Below are 15060 nucleotides of genomic sequence, written 5' to 3' on the forward strand. Positions count from 1 at the left end.
TGATTCCTCCGGGGAGCTGAAAAGACACAGGTACAGCCAAGTGAGTGGGGTGGCCTGCGCACACAGTAGACATATTAGAAGAAATAGAAGAGGACTTACAGTATTTCTCTGGACAGGAACGCACCATATGACCCGCTGCTCCGCAGTACAGACACAGGTTATTTGCCCAACGCCTCTGTCGTTCCTCGGTAGAAAGAGTAGGCCACATCAAGCCGAGTTGCATAGGCTCGGCCCCCTCTGATGGCTCTGGGCTACGATTGCCGACACTGACCCTTGGCATGACTGGTACTCTTGGCAGCATCCATGAGGTTCTCTGCCCCTGGCTGTACCGCTCCTGTCTCCTTTCCCACAGTCGGCGATCGATTTGGATGGCCTGATCGATTAGACCCTCCAAGGAGTCGGGGACTCCTATTCTCGCCAACTCGTCCTTCAGCGGTTCTGACAGTCCCAACCGCAACTGGTGGCGTAAGGCTGCATCGTTCCACTGTGTATCTCCACTCCATCGCCTGAACTCAGCGGCATAGTCCTCCGCTGCCCGGCGTCCCTGTTGTAAGGAATAGAGAGCTGCCTCAGCCAAAGCAGCTCAGTGCGGGTCATCGTACAACTGTGCCATTGCCTTAAAGAAGGTGGCGACAGAAGTCAAGTGTGGGTGGTGGGCCTCCATCAGGCACTGAGCTCATCCCTGGGGTTCACCCTGCAGCAAGGATATAACAAAACCCACCTTCACCGATTCGGAAGAGAAGGTCCAGGGTGGCAGGTCAAAGTACAGTTGGCAGGAGCTTTGGAAGGCCCTGAACTTCCCTCGGTCCCTACTGAACCGCTCAGGGGTCGATACTCTTGGCTCTGGCGGAGGGATAGTAAATGCTGATCCAGCGGCAGACCCCGCTCAACCCGTGGCCGGAGGCGTACCCACTGTGCCTGAAGTTGTGGGTGCCGATGCGGCCAAGCTCTGGTCCTGTCCCTCCAGGTGCTTGTATCCCTCTTCCAGGGTCTTCACTGCTCGTGTGAGTGCCGCCAGCTGTTGGCACATCTCTTCCCAGGGTGAAGGTCCTCCTCCAGACTCTGACATGGCCGTATGGTTCTGTCAGGGATCCAACCGCGGTAGCGTCTAGCACTCCACAGACCGGGTTCCCCCAAGGCGCAGAATCTAAGCTCCGACCTGCTTGTTCACCAGGGCCCCTGATGGTGGGGATGGACTTGGAGCAGGCCGAGACCAGGTCACGGCCCCTGGGTTCACCCAGCTGTGGTAGAAGCACCGTTGGAGGTGTATAGCAGGTGAAAGTCTGATGTGAGGAGGTAACAGGAGCAGCGTCGGGCAGGCCAGGTCGGTAACAGTGGTGGCGGCGTAGTACAAAATCAGCAGGCATGGGGATAAACAGGTCACAAGCCGGGTTCGTTAACAGGAGGTCAGAACGTACAGGGTATAGCAGGAGAATGGCCAGACAAGCCAGGGATCAGAGCAGGAGACGGACAGCAAATCAGGGTCAGGCAGGGTTGGCAACAAAACAATCCACAATCAGGAACTTCAGGAAAACAGGTAAGACCATACGGCAATTCATTGCAGTCTGATCCTGCTTTAAAGAGGGCACCCTGCGCCCTGATAGGTGCCAGGCTCGTGCCCGCGATTGCGAGTGCGCATGCACAAGCGCCGTTGCAATCGCGGGTGCCCTGGTCGCAATGCTCGCACACCGCGCATGCGCAGGCCCGCACGCGATCCGGCAGCCACTGGGGTCCCTGACAACAGCCTTAAGCTATCCATACACTAATACTATTTTTCTTAAACAAACAGATTCCTCCAGTCATGCTATACAATGCCGATGGAAGTGGCTTCCTATGGTGGCAAACCGAGAAGATGAGGAGGCAAGAGTGCCATCGGGAAGACCTCAGAAGAGGAGGATCAGGGCTGATCTGTGCAATTCTATTACACAGAGCAGGTAAGTAAAACATGTTTATAAAAAATAGACATTACAATCACTTTAAGCTTGTCTGAAACATACAGTTCTATATCAAACTTGTCAGCATCAAAGTTGTTTTTTACCTGTAAATCAGGTAAAAGGCTTAATATTCTAATGTAGAGATACTGTACATAATACTTTACATAACCTATTTTAAATATTAAATATACATGTACATAAGGTAGACCAATTGTAGGAACATAGTTGACATAAAATTAGTCCTACCCACAGCAATTTAATTACTTGCAGAACTGTATTGCAAAATGATCTGCATTTATCCCACCTTGGGTTGACTGCAGTGCTTGGGTCCCTCTGCCTTTGGCTGTCTATATCCATTTGGTAGTTTCTCCACATGGCAAGTCCTTCCCTTATGGAAGTTACCAGTGCAATCCCTCTTAAAAGTCTGTTCTCTGCAATCTCTCTCCGGTGGTAATTTAGTGTATTTTACTTAAAATATAAGTTTTAATATTAGAATTAACTTGTTGTAGACTGTGGGTTGATTTACTAAAACTGGAGAGTGCAATATCTGGTGCAGCGCTCCATAGAAACCAATCAGTTTCCAGGTTATTAAAGCTTAATTAAACAAGCTGAAGTTAGGAGCCAATTGGCTACAAAACACAGCTGCACTAGATTTTGCACTCTCCAGTTTTAGTAAATTAATCTCTATATGGTATACAGTCAAAAGGAGCTGCATTTTTGGGGTCACCAGATTTTGACAGACCTCAGAAAATAAAGATAAGAGTTACACATTTCTAAAACTTGAGACAACATACCCACTTGATGACGTGCTAGGGAGGGTCCTTCTCATGCCAGTTCCCGCAGGGTTTAAATCATAAGCCAGGTGTCCCTGTAGCTCTCCTAGAGAGAAATTGGGTCCTGTTCCAGACACAACTGGGACTGTAAGTAAAACATGTCTTATTAAAGAAAAAGCCTTATCTTGATATACACTATTAGCAACATGAAAACCAAGACTAAGACAAAGCAACAGCACAGATGAAAATTCATATTGTATTTACAAAAGAGATCTTGTGTCATACAGTGCAGCAATACAACAATAAAAAACGTGAACAATAACACATCCAGTAACTCATATGTTGTCATGACAGGCACTCCTCAATAGAAGCCATACTATAGCAGAGAGTAAATGCTTAAAAGTGCAGAAGGAGCTTTGACCTTACTCACACATGGGATTTCCAGAACTTGCATCAATGCGCATAGAGTGTTTCAGACATGCAGTGCATACAAGCAACAGGCTTGCAGTGCCATTAATTTTTGATGGCTCCACAATCAGTTAGCACTTGTATGTTTTGCCATGCATTTGTATTGTAAAAAAAGGCGCCAAGATCCACATCCAATGTGGTTCTGGAGCTACTTTGACGTGGTATTTGAAGAGAGGGCAGTCCATTCAAGTGAATGGGCTACCCTTACCACAGCGTGCAGAAATGCAAGATAAACATGCAAAATGGGAAAGCTCATTCCTGCTATGCAAAGTGTGAATAGGGCCTAAGATCTGGCATTAATTTATCTTATTTATCTATTGATGGTAGACTTGAAATCAAGATGTTCCTTGCATATGGGCCTGAAAGTCAGACAATAGGCTATGACTATGTCCAGGCAGTGAAGAAAACTTTTCTTCGGGTGTTTTGAAGCAGGGCACAAAGAAAAGCAAGATTATGGAGTTGATTTACTAATGGAAAATAGACTGTGCACTTGAGCAGTGCAGGTACATAGTTAGTCAGGCTGAAAAAAGACAAAAGTCCATCCAGATCAACCATTAAAAAAAAAAACGTTATAATCCTATACCCATAGTTGATCCAGAGGAAGACAAAAAAAACCCAGCAAAGCATGATCCAATTTGCTCCTGCAGGGGAAAAAAATCTTTCCTGATCCCCTGAGAGGCAATCAGATGTTATCAAGGTCCTACCTTTCCTCAGGGTTTGTGCTGCTCCATGTGCTGGCATCCATCTTAGGTCTGCAAAGCATTGTGGGATCCTTTATGCTTTCAGCCCTCTGCGGATCCTCCCAGGAGGTGGCGGCTTATCACATGTAAGTCTGCTGTTTGCAGCTGTCCTATGCATTCGTGTCCTGTCTGTTGCACAGCAGCAAGCTCCTGTTCAGTTAACTCTTTGCTCTCCTGGATACCGACTCGGCTTTGGCTAAGACTCCTCCTGGCTTCTGACCCCGGCTCTGGCGACCATTCTTCCTGGCTTCTGACCCCGGCTCTGGCGACCATTCTTCCTGGCTTCTGACCCCAGCTTTGGCTACGATTCCCGCTGGTTCTCGACTTGATCATCCTGGAAGATGACCTCGGCAGGATAACTTCTGTCCTACCAAGTCATCCGCTGTTGCTGTCAGACTTGCATAGACTCTTGCCTTGTTTCTGTGTATATAAACCTACCTTTAATTGCACCTCTTTGTGTGTCTGGCTCCTCGCTCCCTGACACTACACGAATGCCATGAATCCTGACAGTGTAGGTACACCCTTGCTCCCTATGTTGGTTGCCAGACTTGATCAGCAGGATCTCGTTGGGTCAGTTCGCTCAGGCGTTGCAAACACTGCTGGCACACACAACGCATCTTGCTCCTGGTGCAATTAGGCCGGTTGTCACTCCTGCGGTCGCACCCGCTGCTGCTCCGGTTGTTGCGCCTACCTCTGCATCTGCTGCTGTACCTGCGGTGCCCAGAGGTATGACTGGTACAGCCCCCCTTCCACAGCGCTTTGGGGGTGAGCCGAGTCAGTGTCGGAGTTTCCTTAACCAAGTGGGCATATATTTTGAGTTGATACCCCATGCTTTTTCTACTGAGAGGTCAAAGGTGGGCTTCCTAATCTCGCTGCTCTCGGACAAGGCCTTGGCCTGGGCAAATCCCTTATGGGAGAACGATAACCCTGTGATTCACGAGTTTGCCGGTTTTGTTGCCTCCTTCCGTAGAGTATTCGATGTGCCTGATCGCTCCGCCTCTGCTGCCAAGCTGCTCATGTCCATGCATCAGGGTTCATGGACCGTTGCCGAGTACGCCATAGAATTTTGTACCCTGGCGGCAGATTTGGGTTGGAACAATGAGGCTCTGGTGGCTGCTTTCTCTCATGGTCTCTCAGATGAGTTGAAGGACGAGATTGCAGCCAAAGAACTGCCTGTGGAGCTCGAAGCACTGATTTCCTTCCTAATCCTGATTGACACCAGGCTCAGGGAGAGGCCTTCACTTAAGGAGCGTCTGCGGAGGCCTCCTAACCGATTGGCGCCTACGTTTTCTGTCCCACCCGTTCCTCCCTCTCCTCCTACGCCTCCTGGGGATGGCTTGTCTAGCGGTGAGCCCATGCAGCTGGGGTTTGCTCGCCTTTTCGAGGGGAAGCGGGCCTCTTGGCGTCGGGAGGGTTACTGCCTGTACTGTGGTCTCGGTGGGCATTTTTGGCAGTCCTGTCCGGTCCGTCCGGGAAACGCTCGCACCTGAGATCCTTTCGGGGGCAGATCTTGGGTGGAGTTTCCTCGTCCCCGGTGTCCCACAAAGATAAACCGCTAATCACCGTTGTCCTCTCTTGGGCGGAAGGCTCGGTGACGGCCTAGGCGTTGGTAGATTCTGGTGCTGGCGGGTTGTTTATGGACAGTTCGTTTGATGCTCAGTACTCCATTCCTCTGCAGGCTCGAGTTACTCTATTGGTTCTCGAGGCGATAGATGGCAGGCCCCTGCAACCGCCGCAGGTTACCTACGAGACCCTGCCGGTTGAAGTAGCTATTGGGGCTGTTCACAGGGAGTTGGCCTGTTTCCAGGTAATTTCTTCTCCGCATTACTCCGTGGTTTTGGGATATCCCTGGCTTCAGAAGCACAATCGGATCTTTAATTGGCGGTTGGCCGAGATTCTTTCGTGGTCTCCACAGTGTGGGGCCAGTTGCATCCGTGGACCTGTTAAGGTGTTGTGTGCCTCCTCGGACTCTGTGTTGCCCACTGACTATGGGGAGTACCTGGACGTGTTTGACAAGGTGCGCGCCGGTGCTCTGCCTCCTCATCGTCTATACGATTGTGCCATAGCCATGCAACCCGGTGCCACTCCACCTTGTGGCAGGGTGTATCCTCTTTCGGTTGCGGAGAATAAGGCCATGGAGGAGTACGTTGCAGATGCGCTTTTCCGGGGGCACATTCGCAAGTCTACTTCCCCAGCAGGAGCTGGCTTTTTCTTCGTGAAACAGAAGGGCGGTGAATTGAGGCCTTGCATTGATTATAGGGGTCTCAATCGAATCACGATTAAGAATGCTAACCCTAGTCCCTTGATTACCGAGTTGTTCGACCGCCTCAAGGGAGCAACGGTCTTTACTAAACTCGACCTTAGGGCTGCGTACAACCTCGTATGGATCAAGGAGGGCAACGAGTGGAAGACCGCGTTCAACACCAGAACCGGCCACTATGAATCCCTGGTTATGCCCTTCAGGTTGTGTAACGCGCCCGCGGTCTTTCAGGAGTTTATTAATGATGTCTTTCGTGACTTGTTGCAGCAGTGCGTGGTGGTATACTTGGACGACATCCTGGTTTACTCTGCGTCCATGGAGTCTCATATCCAGGATGTCAAGCGGGTGCTGCAATGGTTACGTGAGAATGAGCTTTTCTGTAAGCTCAAGAAGTGTGAATTTCACCGATCCCAGGTTGCCTTTTTGGGCTACATCATTTCCGCTGTGGGATTCTCCATGGACCCTCAGAAGGTTTCGGCGGTTCTGCAGTGGCCTCGTCCCAGTGGTCTTCGGTCCATTCAGTGCTTTTTGGGATTCTCCAACTATTATCGGAAGTTTATCAGGAACTTCTCCACGCTGGCCAAGCCTCTCTCCGATCTGACCAAAAAGGGCAGTAATCCCCACGAGTGGTCATCCGAGGCCATCTTAGCTTTCAAAGCTCTGAAATCCACCTTCGCTTTGGCTCCGATACTGTCTCATCCCAATCCTGGGTTGCCCTGTGTCCTCGAGGTTGATGCATCTGAGATGGGAGTAGGCGCCCTCCTGTCTCAGCGTCGGTCGCCCAATGGACCCCTACTTCCCTGTGGGTTCTTCTCCAGGAAGCTTTCCTCCGCAGAATGCAACTATAAGATTGGAGACAGGGAGTTGTTGGCCATTATTCAGGCTCTCAAGGAATGGAGGCACCTGCTCGAGGGTTCTGCGGTTCCGGTTCTCATTCTCACTGACCACAAGAACCTGACGTATCTCTCGGAGGCTAAGAGGTTGACGCCCTGTCAGGCCAGATAGGCTCTGTTCTTGTCACGTTTTAACTATGTGGTCTCCTATTTGCCTGGCTCCAAGAATGTCAGGGCTGATGCCTTGTCGAGGCAATACTCTGAGCTGTCCAGGGAGGACTCTGAGCCGACCTTGGTCATACCTCTGGATCAGATCCTGGCTACCATTCGTACCAGCCTGACTTCTCCCCTTGGGGAGCAAACTGATGCTCCCTCTGACATACCGGCTGGTAGATGTTTCGTACCTGAGGGATTTTCCAGGCCTGCAGACTTTACCTTACACATTAGTCATGTGTGGGGAACTGTGTCAAACGCTTTTGCAAAATCCAAGTATACCACATCCACAGCCACCCCTCTGTCCAAGGTTTTGCTCACCCCCTCATAAAAAGAAATCAGATTTGTTTGACAACTTCTGTCTTTCATGAATCCATGCTGTCTATTGCTCAAAATATGTTTTTCCAGCAAGAACTCATCTATATGGTCTTTTATTAAACTCTCCAGTATCTTCCCAACTGTAGAAGTTAAACTAACAGGTCTATAATTACTTGGTAAAGATTTTGTTTTTTGTTAGAATTAGGATCTACTACTGAAATGGACCACTTTTTAGTGGAAACTTTTTTTCCCACTGTATAGAGCTCAACAATGATATTTAGAGGGGTGAAAATCTTCTCCGGATTAACCCAGTCCTCATAAATTGCCCATTCTATTTCTTCATAATTGGGAAATTACTTTTTAAATTTTAATCTTTCTACCCAAAGGGACAGTGTATCCACATACCATACCCACATTAGTAAGCATATTGCATGAAGCAACAGCATCAGGTGTATAGAAGCATGGTGGTGAGGAATTTTCATGGCCTCCTCTAAAACACCACTGGGTCCTCTTCATTCCCTTCTGTGCCTGTCTCTTCTAGTCTTTTTGAACCCTGGACAACAATGGATGTATTAAAGGTGTTAGTTGTCCAAGGAAATGTAACCTGCCTTAGTCAGGTAGGCCACTTGCTGCGTGCTTGAGAGATCTGGGATCGGATGCACAGACCAGTGTAATCAGGTCCTGTTCTGGTACAAGGGAAGCATTATCACTTGATAGGTTGATTGTTGTGCGGCCTTTGCTGTGTTTTTGCTGTGGCCCCTTTTTGCCTGGTTTTCTGCCATGGCTACAAGCGAGGGTATTCCTATAGTAAGGTGCAGAATATAGGATGCATGTGCCTGAGAAAGAGTGCACAGCAACCTGGATGCAGACCGTCCTGTAGCAAAATCCTCCTGGCAAAAGGGCAAGAGGAAGCACCTAAGTATTTTATATGAGGCTCTAGGCAGAAGTGATGATAACATGTGCAATCCGCAGTTTGATGTAACACTTGATCATTTACCACAGACTAAGCTCTGGGTGGTTCAGTTTAATTTGAAAAGTTTACACTGTAAAGTGAATGTGATCCAAACATAGTCCAAGTTTTTTACTGTAATGATATGAGATACAGGGAGACTGTCTTGCCTGTCGACATTGCTGGTTCATATATAGGGTGCAGGCTTTGCCCGTCATGGTGGGCATAACCCTGGAGGGGTCTTCAGGGTCTGGATTCCATAGGGATGGACCACAGTCCTTGACCTGTATTACATCCTGAGGCTAATTACGCTTGTTTAATTGCAGTGCCAAGGTGAGCACCCAAGAAGGATCCAGTTCCAGAAGCAACGTTACAGACCACTCCCACAGCTGATGAATTCATCAGCTTCTAATTAGGAAACAGTTGGGGATGGATTGAAGTGTTCATTAAAGACTCTACAGTAAAATAAACTATTGAAGAAAATTATTTCTCGGTAAGGGGAAAGAGGTCCATCACCTCAGGACATGAGAAAAAAACTGAAGTCTCATGGAGTAGGGTAGGGTTATGGGGCAAACCCAGGGGGGCATGTCCAACAAAGTTTTGCCAGTGTCCAATCACCTGAAGGTACCAGCCTATAACCCAGGATCAATGAATATCCAGCCTGTGTTTCCAGTACTGTATATACATATATATATTCTCTCAGCCGCAAACAAGTTAACCCCTCATAATATTACTTACTTCTAGATACTTGAATTAATTCTGTGACGCTGAAAACACCAGAAGTGACAAAACTCTCTTGGAAATCTGTCATATCTGCAGAGACAAAACAGCTGTGATGGAAATCAGAAACACACAAGTATGAATGCACATGTAAAACACACTTTTATCCACTAAACAGGATGCTTAGAGGTAAGCGCAATGGACTAAGATACTCACTTACCCAAATTGATAGGTTTAGTGTCCTCTATGTCAGAGCCGATTGCTGTACGAGGGCTGCTGTCCTGTTCAGCATCTAAAACCCAGAAAACCCTAAGATTACCATTATTATTATTATTATTTTCTAAGCTAATTATATTATTACAAACCTGAAAAAAAAGACATTAACAATCAGATATACAGTATACACGTCCTTAAATGGTTCATACATTGGTAAAGTGGAACTTCAGTGAAAAAACTTAGGAAGTATGGGAATACGTTTTATTTTTTTTTTTAATTATACTTACCTAGGTAGATACAGCATCAGTCTGATGCTGCATTTGTGCCCTGCCAGCTCTAAGGGGGAAACTGAGTGATCAGACACTGCTAAACGCTCAGTTCTCCCTGCTGCTCTGAGCAGAGAACAGTGACTGTAACTCACTGCTGTCTGCTCTGGCACCCCCACTGCTCACTGGAGTGCTAGCCTGTGGAGGGGGAGGGAGTGGCTGGCTCAAGGCTCTCAGCGACCTGCAGAGAGGCTGGGCCAGGTGCTGATGCAGATATTGGGGTGGATCCCGACTTTAAATTCAGGATCTTCACTCAGCCTGGACAGGCTGAGTGATGTCAGCCAACAGAGGACTTTAGCCCACTGTCAGCTGAAAACGGATCACAGGAGTGCAGAACGAACTGTACTCCTGTAATCCACAGGAGAAGTACAGCCAACAAGCTTTCAGGACAGGTAGGTCTCATAGAGCAAGGATTTCTGTGAAGAAATGCATAATATTTTTTGATTTTCAGAAAGATAAATACTCAGCTGAAGTCCCCAGAAGATATAACAGTGCTAGTTTCAGTGTCAAGAAAACACATTCAAAATGTAGGTAATAGTTCCCTAATTGTGAGAGTGATGTATAACAAAAAAAAAATGTATAACAAACATGAACACACAAAATAAGGAACATAAATGGTGCTAAAAGCTAATGACCTGGGCTGTGGTGAAAAGATCAACTCATAATTAAAGTCATACTTGAAAGCAAGAATTAAAATGTTACTAAACCAAGGACCCTGCATTCTCTATATCTGGTCTCCCACAGTATACAGAACATGGAAATGCAATTATTTTAGTAAATATAAGCTGCTAAATACCTTTTCTCATCAGCAGTATATAGCAGTCTTGTGACTTCTATCAATATCCAAACGACCACTGGTTAATCTTATAGGAGGAGTTTTCATTCTCCTCTGACTCTCCTATGAGACTGCATGACCCCTGACCCTCTGTTTGGACAGTGTTAATTGGCCCTGTGCTGATCACAAGCACCCTCTCAAAGAAAAAAAAAAAACTCTCTAGCAATACATACTAAACTGAGCATGTGCAGAGTACCTCCTAGGGCTCTGTACTATCAGCAGATGGGCTGGGGACAGAAGGAGAGGATAGGAGAGGATCAGAGAAGACAGAATCAAACAGCCTTTTTTACACAATGCGGAGGATTAACCCCCTAGGTTCCACAATGAGTATAACAAGCATGCTTTACTGCATATACAGACTGATTTCACAGTTGTGGGTTTAGTTACACTTTAACTTTCATGTTAAAATAATCTGTGTATACATAATGTATATAGTAAATACAGTAAAGGGACTAATAATACCTTTGTAGACTAATATACAAATATTTCTATATTGACGTTGCATAGACATAGAGGATTTTCAACTGACTGGACATAACAGAAAAATACAATGAATATCTTAAAAAATATTTATCCAGAAGTTATAATGATGTAGCATTCCTTTTTATATTCAGTGTAAAGCGTTATTGCTTCACCCATTGTATCACAGCAAGATAGTTTGCTCCTATTTTGCATATGTGGTTTTTAACCAGTCTGCCAGTGATTAGGATATTGACTCTTTGATCTTTATAAAACTTTCTTAGTTGCCTCATGGTCCTCTGCAAAATCACATTCAAAATGTTAATATACGGTACTTATTTTATATATTATGCATAGAACCTAAAATGACTCACAAGTGTATTGTTTCTATTGCTTTGTAGGCATCTCACATGACATCTACATTGTTCAAATATTGTATACATTTTTTCTATTGCCACTTAACCAGTATAAGATATTTAACGAGACAGACTAAAAAGACAACACATCAGTACTTCTTGAATTCATTTTGGAAATGCAATATGATGTAATTCACTTAAAACTTAGTTTTAGTATTTTTTTTAATATATTGTCATTTGTTTTGTGAACTATCATCCATTTTAAGTACATAAGTCTAATTGAGTGAGTTTACTAAGGAAGATTACTTTCCCAAAAGGTTAAAAAAAGGTTCTAACGGAACCAAGCATATATATATATATATATATATATATGTAAATATACAGTTAAATATATTTCCCAAAAACAAATTATCATCATTTAGTTCGCTGGTGATTACATTATTCTGCTTGTGCATACATAAAGACATTCAGAACATTTTTTGCTGGCACTTTAATAAGCTACATACTCTACTGTCTTATTTAATTGCCTTTGTCTGTGTACAGTGTTATATCAGCTCCTTGTAATGTCACCTATATGATTTTTGCCTCTTCTCCAGGCTCTCAATTCCTATTTGCCAAGCATATTATAGTTTTTGTCTACCGTCAGTGCCTTTTCTGTGCTATATGCACTGAAAGACAGGTCATTTTTTTCTTTTCCAGTGCTACTGTATTCCCATTTCCTCTGCATCCATTTGGTTTGTCGCTGCATCACTGTAACCCCCCCCCCCCCCTCCTCCTTCCTTCTGCATCTCTTTATAAATAACCTGCTCCTGTAGACGCTTAGCTCAGCAATTTTCAGTCCAGCAAGATCTTCACATCTGTCCTCCCTTCTAAGGATCAAAACATCCTGCACACTGCACAAAGTAGGAAAAGGCTCTTTTTGAAACATATATGCATCTGAACTAACTATTAATTTGGTATTATAACCACAATGTAGTAAAATTGAAAAGTACTACTATTAAAGTATAATTATAAAAATAAAGTAAAAGGCCAGTGTAGCCTTGGAGATTAGTATGATTTATAATTAGTAGCATCACACTTGGCAAAGAGGCAGGATTATATGCCTTACAGCACTGGAATCCTGGGTCCTTGTCTCATCAAGGACACAATATGCAAAGAGTTTGCATGGATCTCTCTATGTTTGTGTGGCTTTTCTCTAGAAGCTTAATTTTTCATCCACAACCATAAAAAAAATATACCGGTTAGCCAACTAAAGTCTACACAAATGGACTTTAGTGTGTGCATGTGTATGGTAGTGGTAGGGCCATTAGACTTACTGGCTAACTAGCTTCTAACCAAAGGGACTTTAGCGCATGTACATGTATGGTATTGATAAAGACTGTACGTTCCTTTGACTGATGGAATGCTGAGAGTGAGTTGCTCAGTATTCTCTGTAGTGTTAAGCTAGCCATACAAAAAAAAAAAATATTCCTGCGCCAATCAAAATCAATAAATCACCCTTCTAAATTGCTGCTGTGCAAAAAATGTGTGAAAACACAAACAGTAAAATATATAGATAAACAGCGCAACATAGACCTAAATACAAATATCACAATATAAATGTCCCATATTAAATAGTGCATGTATATATCAAAAAATCTTCAGAAAAAACCCATAAAGTCCCTTGTGAAGATAACTGAAGATTCCAAAGATGTTTATAACCTTCCACCTTTCACCCGTGCACACCAACATCAAATACACTCACCAGATTTTGGTGAGTGAAAAGCCTTTAAGGATTTTGGGGAATCCTAAAACCCCCTTTTCATCAGCTCACTGATAGCCTGCCCCTCCAAGTTTAGATCTTCTTTCAGGTCCTCACCGTGGCTTCCTAGTTTGCTCCACCATATCGTCAAAGAGAAAACTTATATAGTGTAATATTGCCACAACAGTATTATACCAAAAGACAGGCACATTTATTAAGCCCATGACAGCCTTATGATGAAAACCAGCCAACATGATCCAGGATTCCCACAGCAATGCAGCCAGATAGAGCAGAGGAACAGCAGAGAACCAGCCTAGATCCCACAAAATGGCCACTGGAACGCACTGCCCGGCGTGCGCTCCACTCACCGGAAGTGCCGTCAGACGTATGGCAAATCGACCGGAATTACGTCAACGCGTTTCGCCCCTCCCATCGGGCGTTCTCAAGACCTTCAGAACGCCCGATGGGTGGGGCGAAACGCGTTGACGGGAGCTTGGCTTCAATTTGTTACTGTATTTAAAGTGGTTCTAAAGGCAGGAAGGTTTTTTTACCTTAATGCATTCTCTGCATTAGGGTAAAAAAAAAAACTTTCTGTATGTAGCTTTCCTTGCCAGCCTCCTCCTTATACTTGCCTGAGCCCAATCTTGATCCAGCGATATGCACAAGAGCAGAGGTTCTCTCGGCTCCCTGCATCCTCAGTGAGGGGTTGACACTAGAAGCGCCGGTGGGAGACCCCAGAGGAGGAGGATCGGGCTGTTCTGTGCAAAACTATTTCAGAAGTATGACTTGTTTGTCATTTAAAAAAAATAAAATGTAAACCTTTACAATCACTTTAAATCTACTAGTACATCTAACACTCCCCTCTCCCCAAACTGACAATAATGCTGTCCAAAGGTGCCCCCAATGCAGAGTGGAGGCACTATAATACAGGAGGTGAGTTACTGGCCAGAACACTAGGTGAAAACCGAGTGAAAAAGCCTTAAAAAAGAAAACTAATGCAGACATCACATCTAATGATTGGTAAGCTGCTATAGATTATATTTTTGGTTTTGGGATTAATACCACTTTAATGATCCTGAAATAAGGTCTTTTTATGCAAGTAACTTATCTTGTTTATGAATAGCAGCTTTCACAGTACAAAGCTAAAAACAGAATGCACAGCCAAAGGAGCCTAGTGTGGGAATGGAAGACTACTGGTTGTGTGCAAGGGATAAGTGAGCATTGGTAATTTCTTGTAGCACACTTGCTATAGCCTCCAGCTTGACATTCCCCCAGCGATAAATGCTAGTAAAACTATGTAAACAATTGACCTTCCTAAAACCGTATCAGAACCCATGAAAAAGTATATATATATTTTGCAGCTTGCCAGACCATTAGTGATGTGATGGCTGCAATTTTTTTTTACTTGCTCCTCCACGTTACCTATGGAGGAGCAACATAGCCACCCAGCTTTTTCAACCTGTGGAGATGCGAGTGTTAGATGCACGTCACATAAGTGACTAATAAATTAACCACTTGCCGACCGCAGATAGCCGAATGACGGCTACACTGCGGTCGGCCAGTTCTGAGAGGGTGTCATATGATGTCCTCCCAGAACGCGCTCTCCTGCGCGCCCCCTATGGACAGAGCTGATCACGTGATGTGGTAAAAGGCCAATCACAGCGGCCTTTTACCACGTGATCAGCTGTGTCCAATGACACGCTGATCACCGGGAAATGCAATTGCCAGTTCTCGGCTGCACTTTCCTCACGCTGTCAGAGTGTGAGGAAAGTACTGCCGAGAACCGGCAGTTGTCAAAGCAGGGATCAGCACCAAGCATCAGGGCACTGATGATCAGTGCCCAGCAGTGCCACCCACCAGTTCTGCCCACCTGTGCCCAGCAGTGCACCCACCTGTGCCTAGCAGTGCGCCCATCTGTG

At 45.3% G+C, this 15060-nt stretch overlaps 1 protein-coding gene across 4 annotated transcripts in view; it reads right to left on the minus strand.

The window, feature by feature from the left end:
• Positions 1–15060, minus strand: part of NFIC (nuclear factor I C) — a 160506-nt gene that overhangs the window by 70423 nt on the left and 75023 nt on the right. For all 4 annotated transcript variants that reach the window (XM_089687412.1, XM_089687411.1, XM_089687409.1 and 1 more), the window contains exons 3-5: positions 9429–9500; positions 9227–9301; positions 2729–2852 (exon numbers count right to left, since the gene is read on the minus strand). In XM_089687412.1, the coding sequence (XP_089543538.1) occupies positions 2729–2852; positions 9227–9301; positions 9429–9500 (271 nt within the window). The remainder of the gene's footprint in view (positions 1–2728; positions 2853–9226; positions 9302–9428; positions 9501–15060) is intronic.

Source organism: Staurois parvus, unplaced genomic scaffold, assembly GCF_062004578.1.
Source record: "Staurois parvus isolate SC_StPar_1 unplaced genomic scaffold, SC_StPar_1.0 ptg000425l, whole genome shotgun sequence".
Taxonomy (NCBI): Eukaryota; Metazoa; Chordata; class Amphibia; order Anura; family Ranidae; genus Staurois; species Staurois parvus.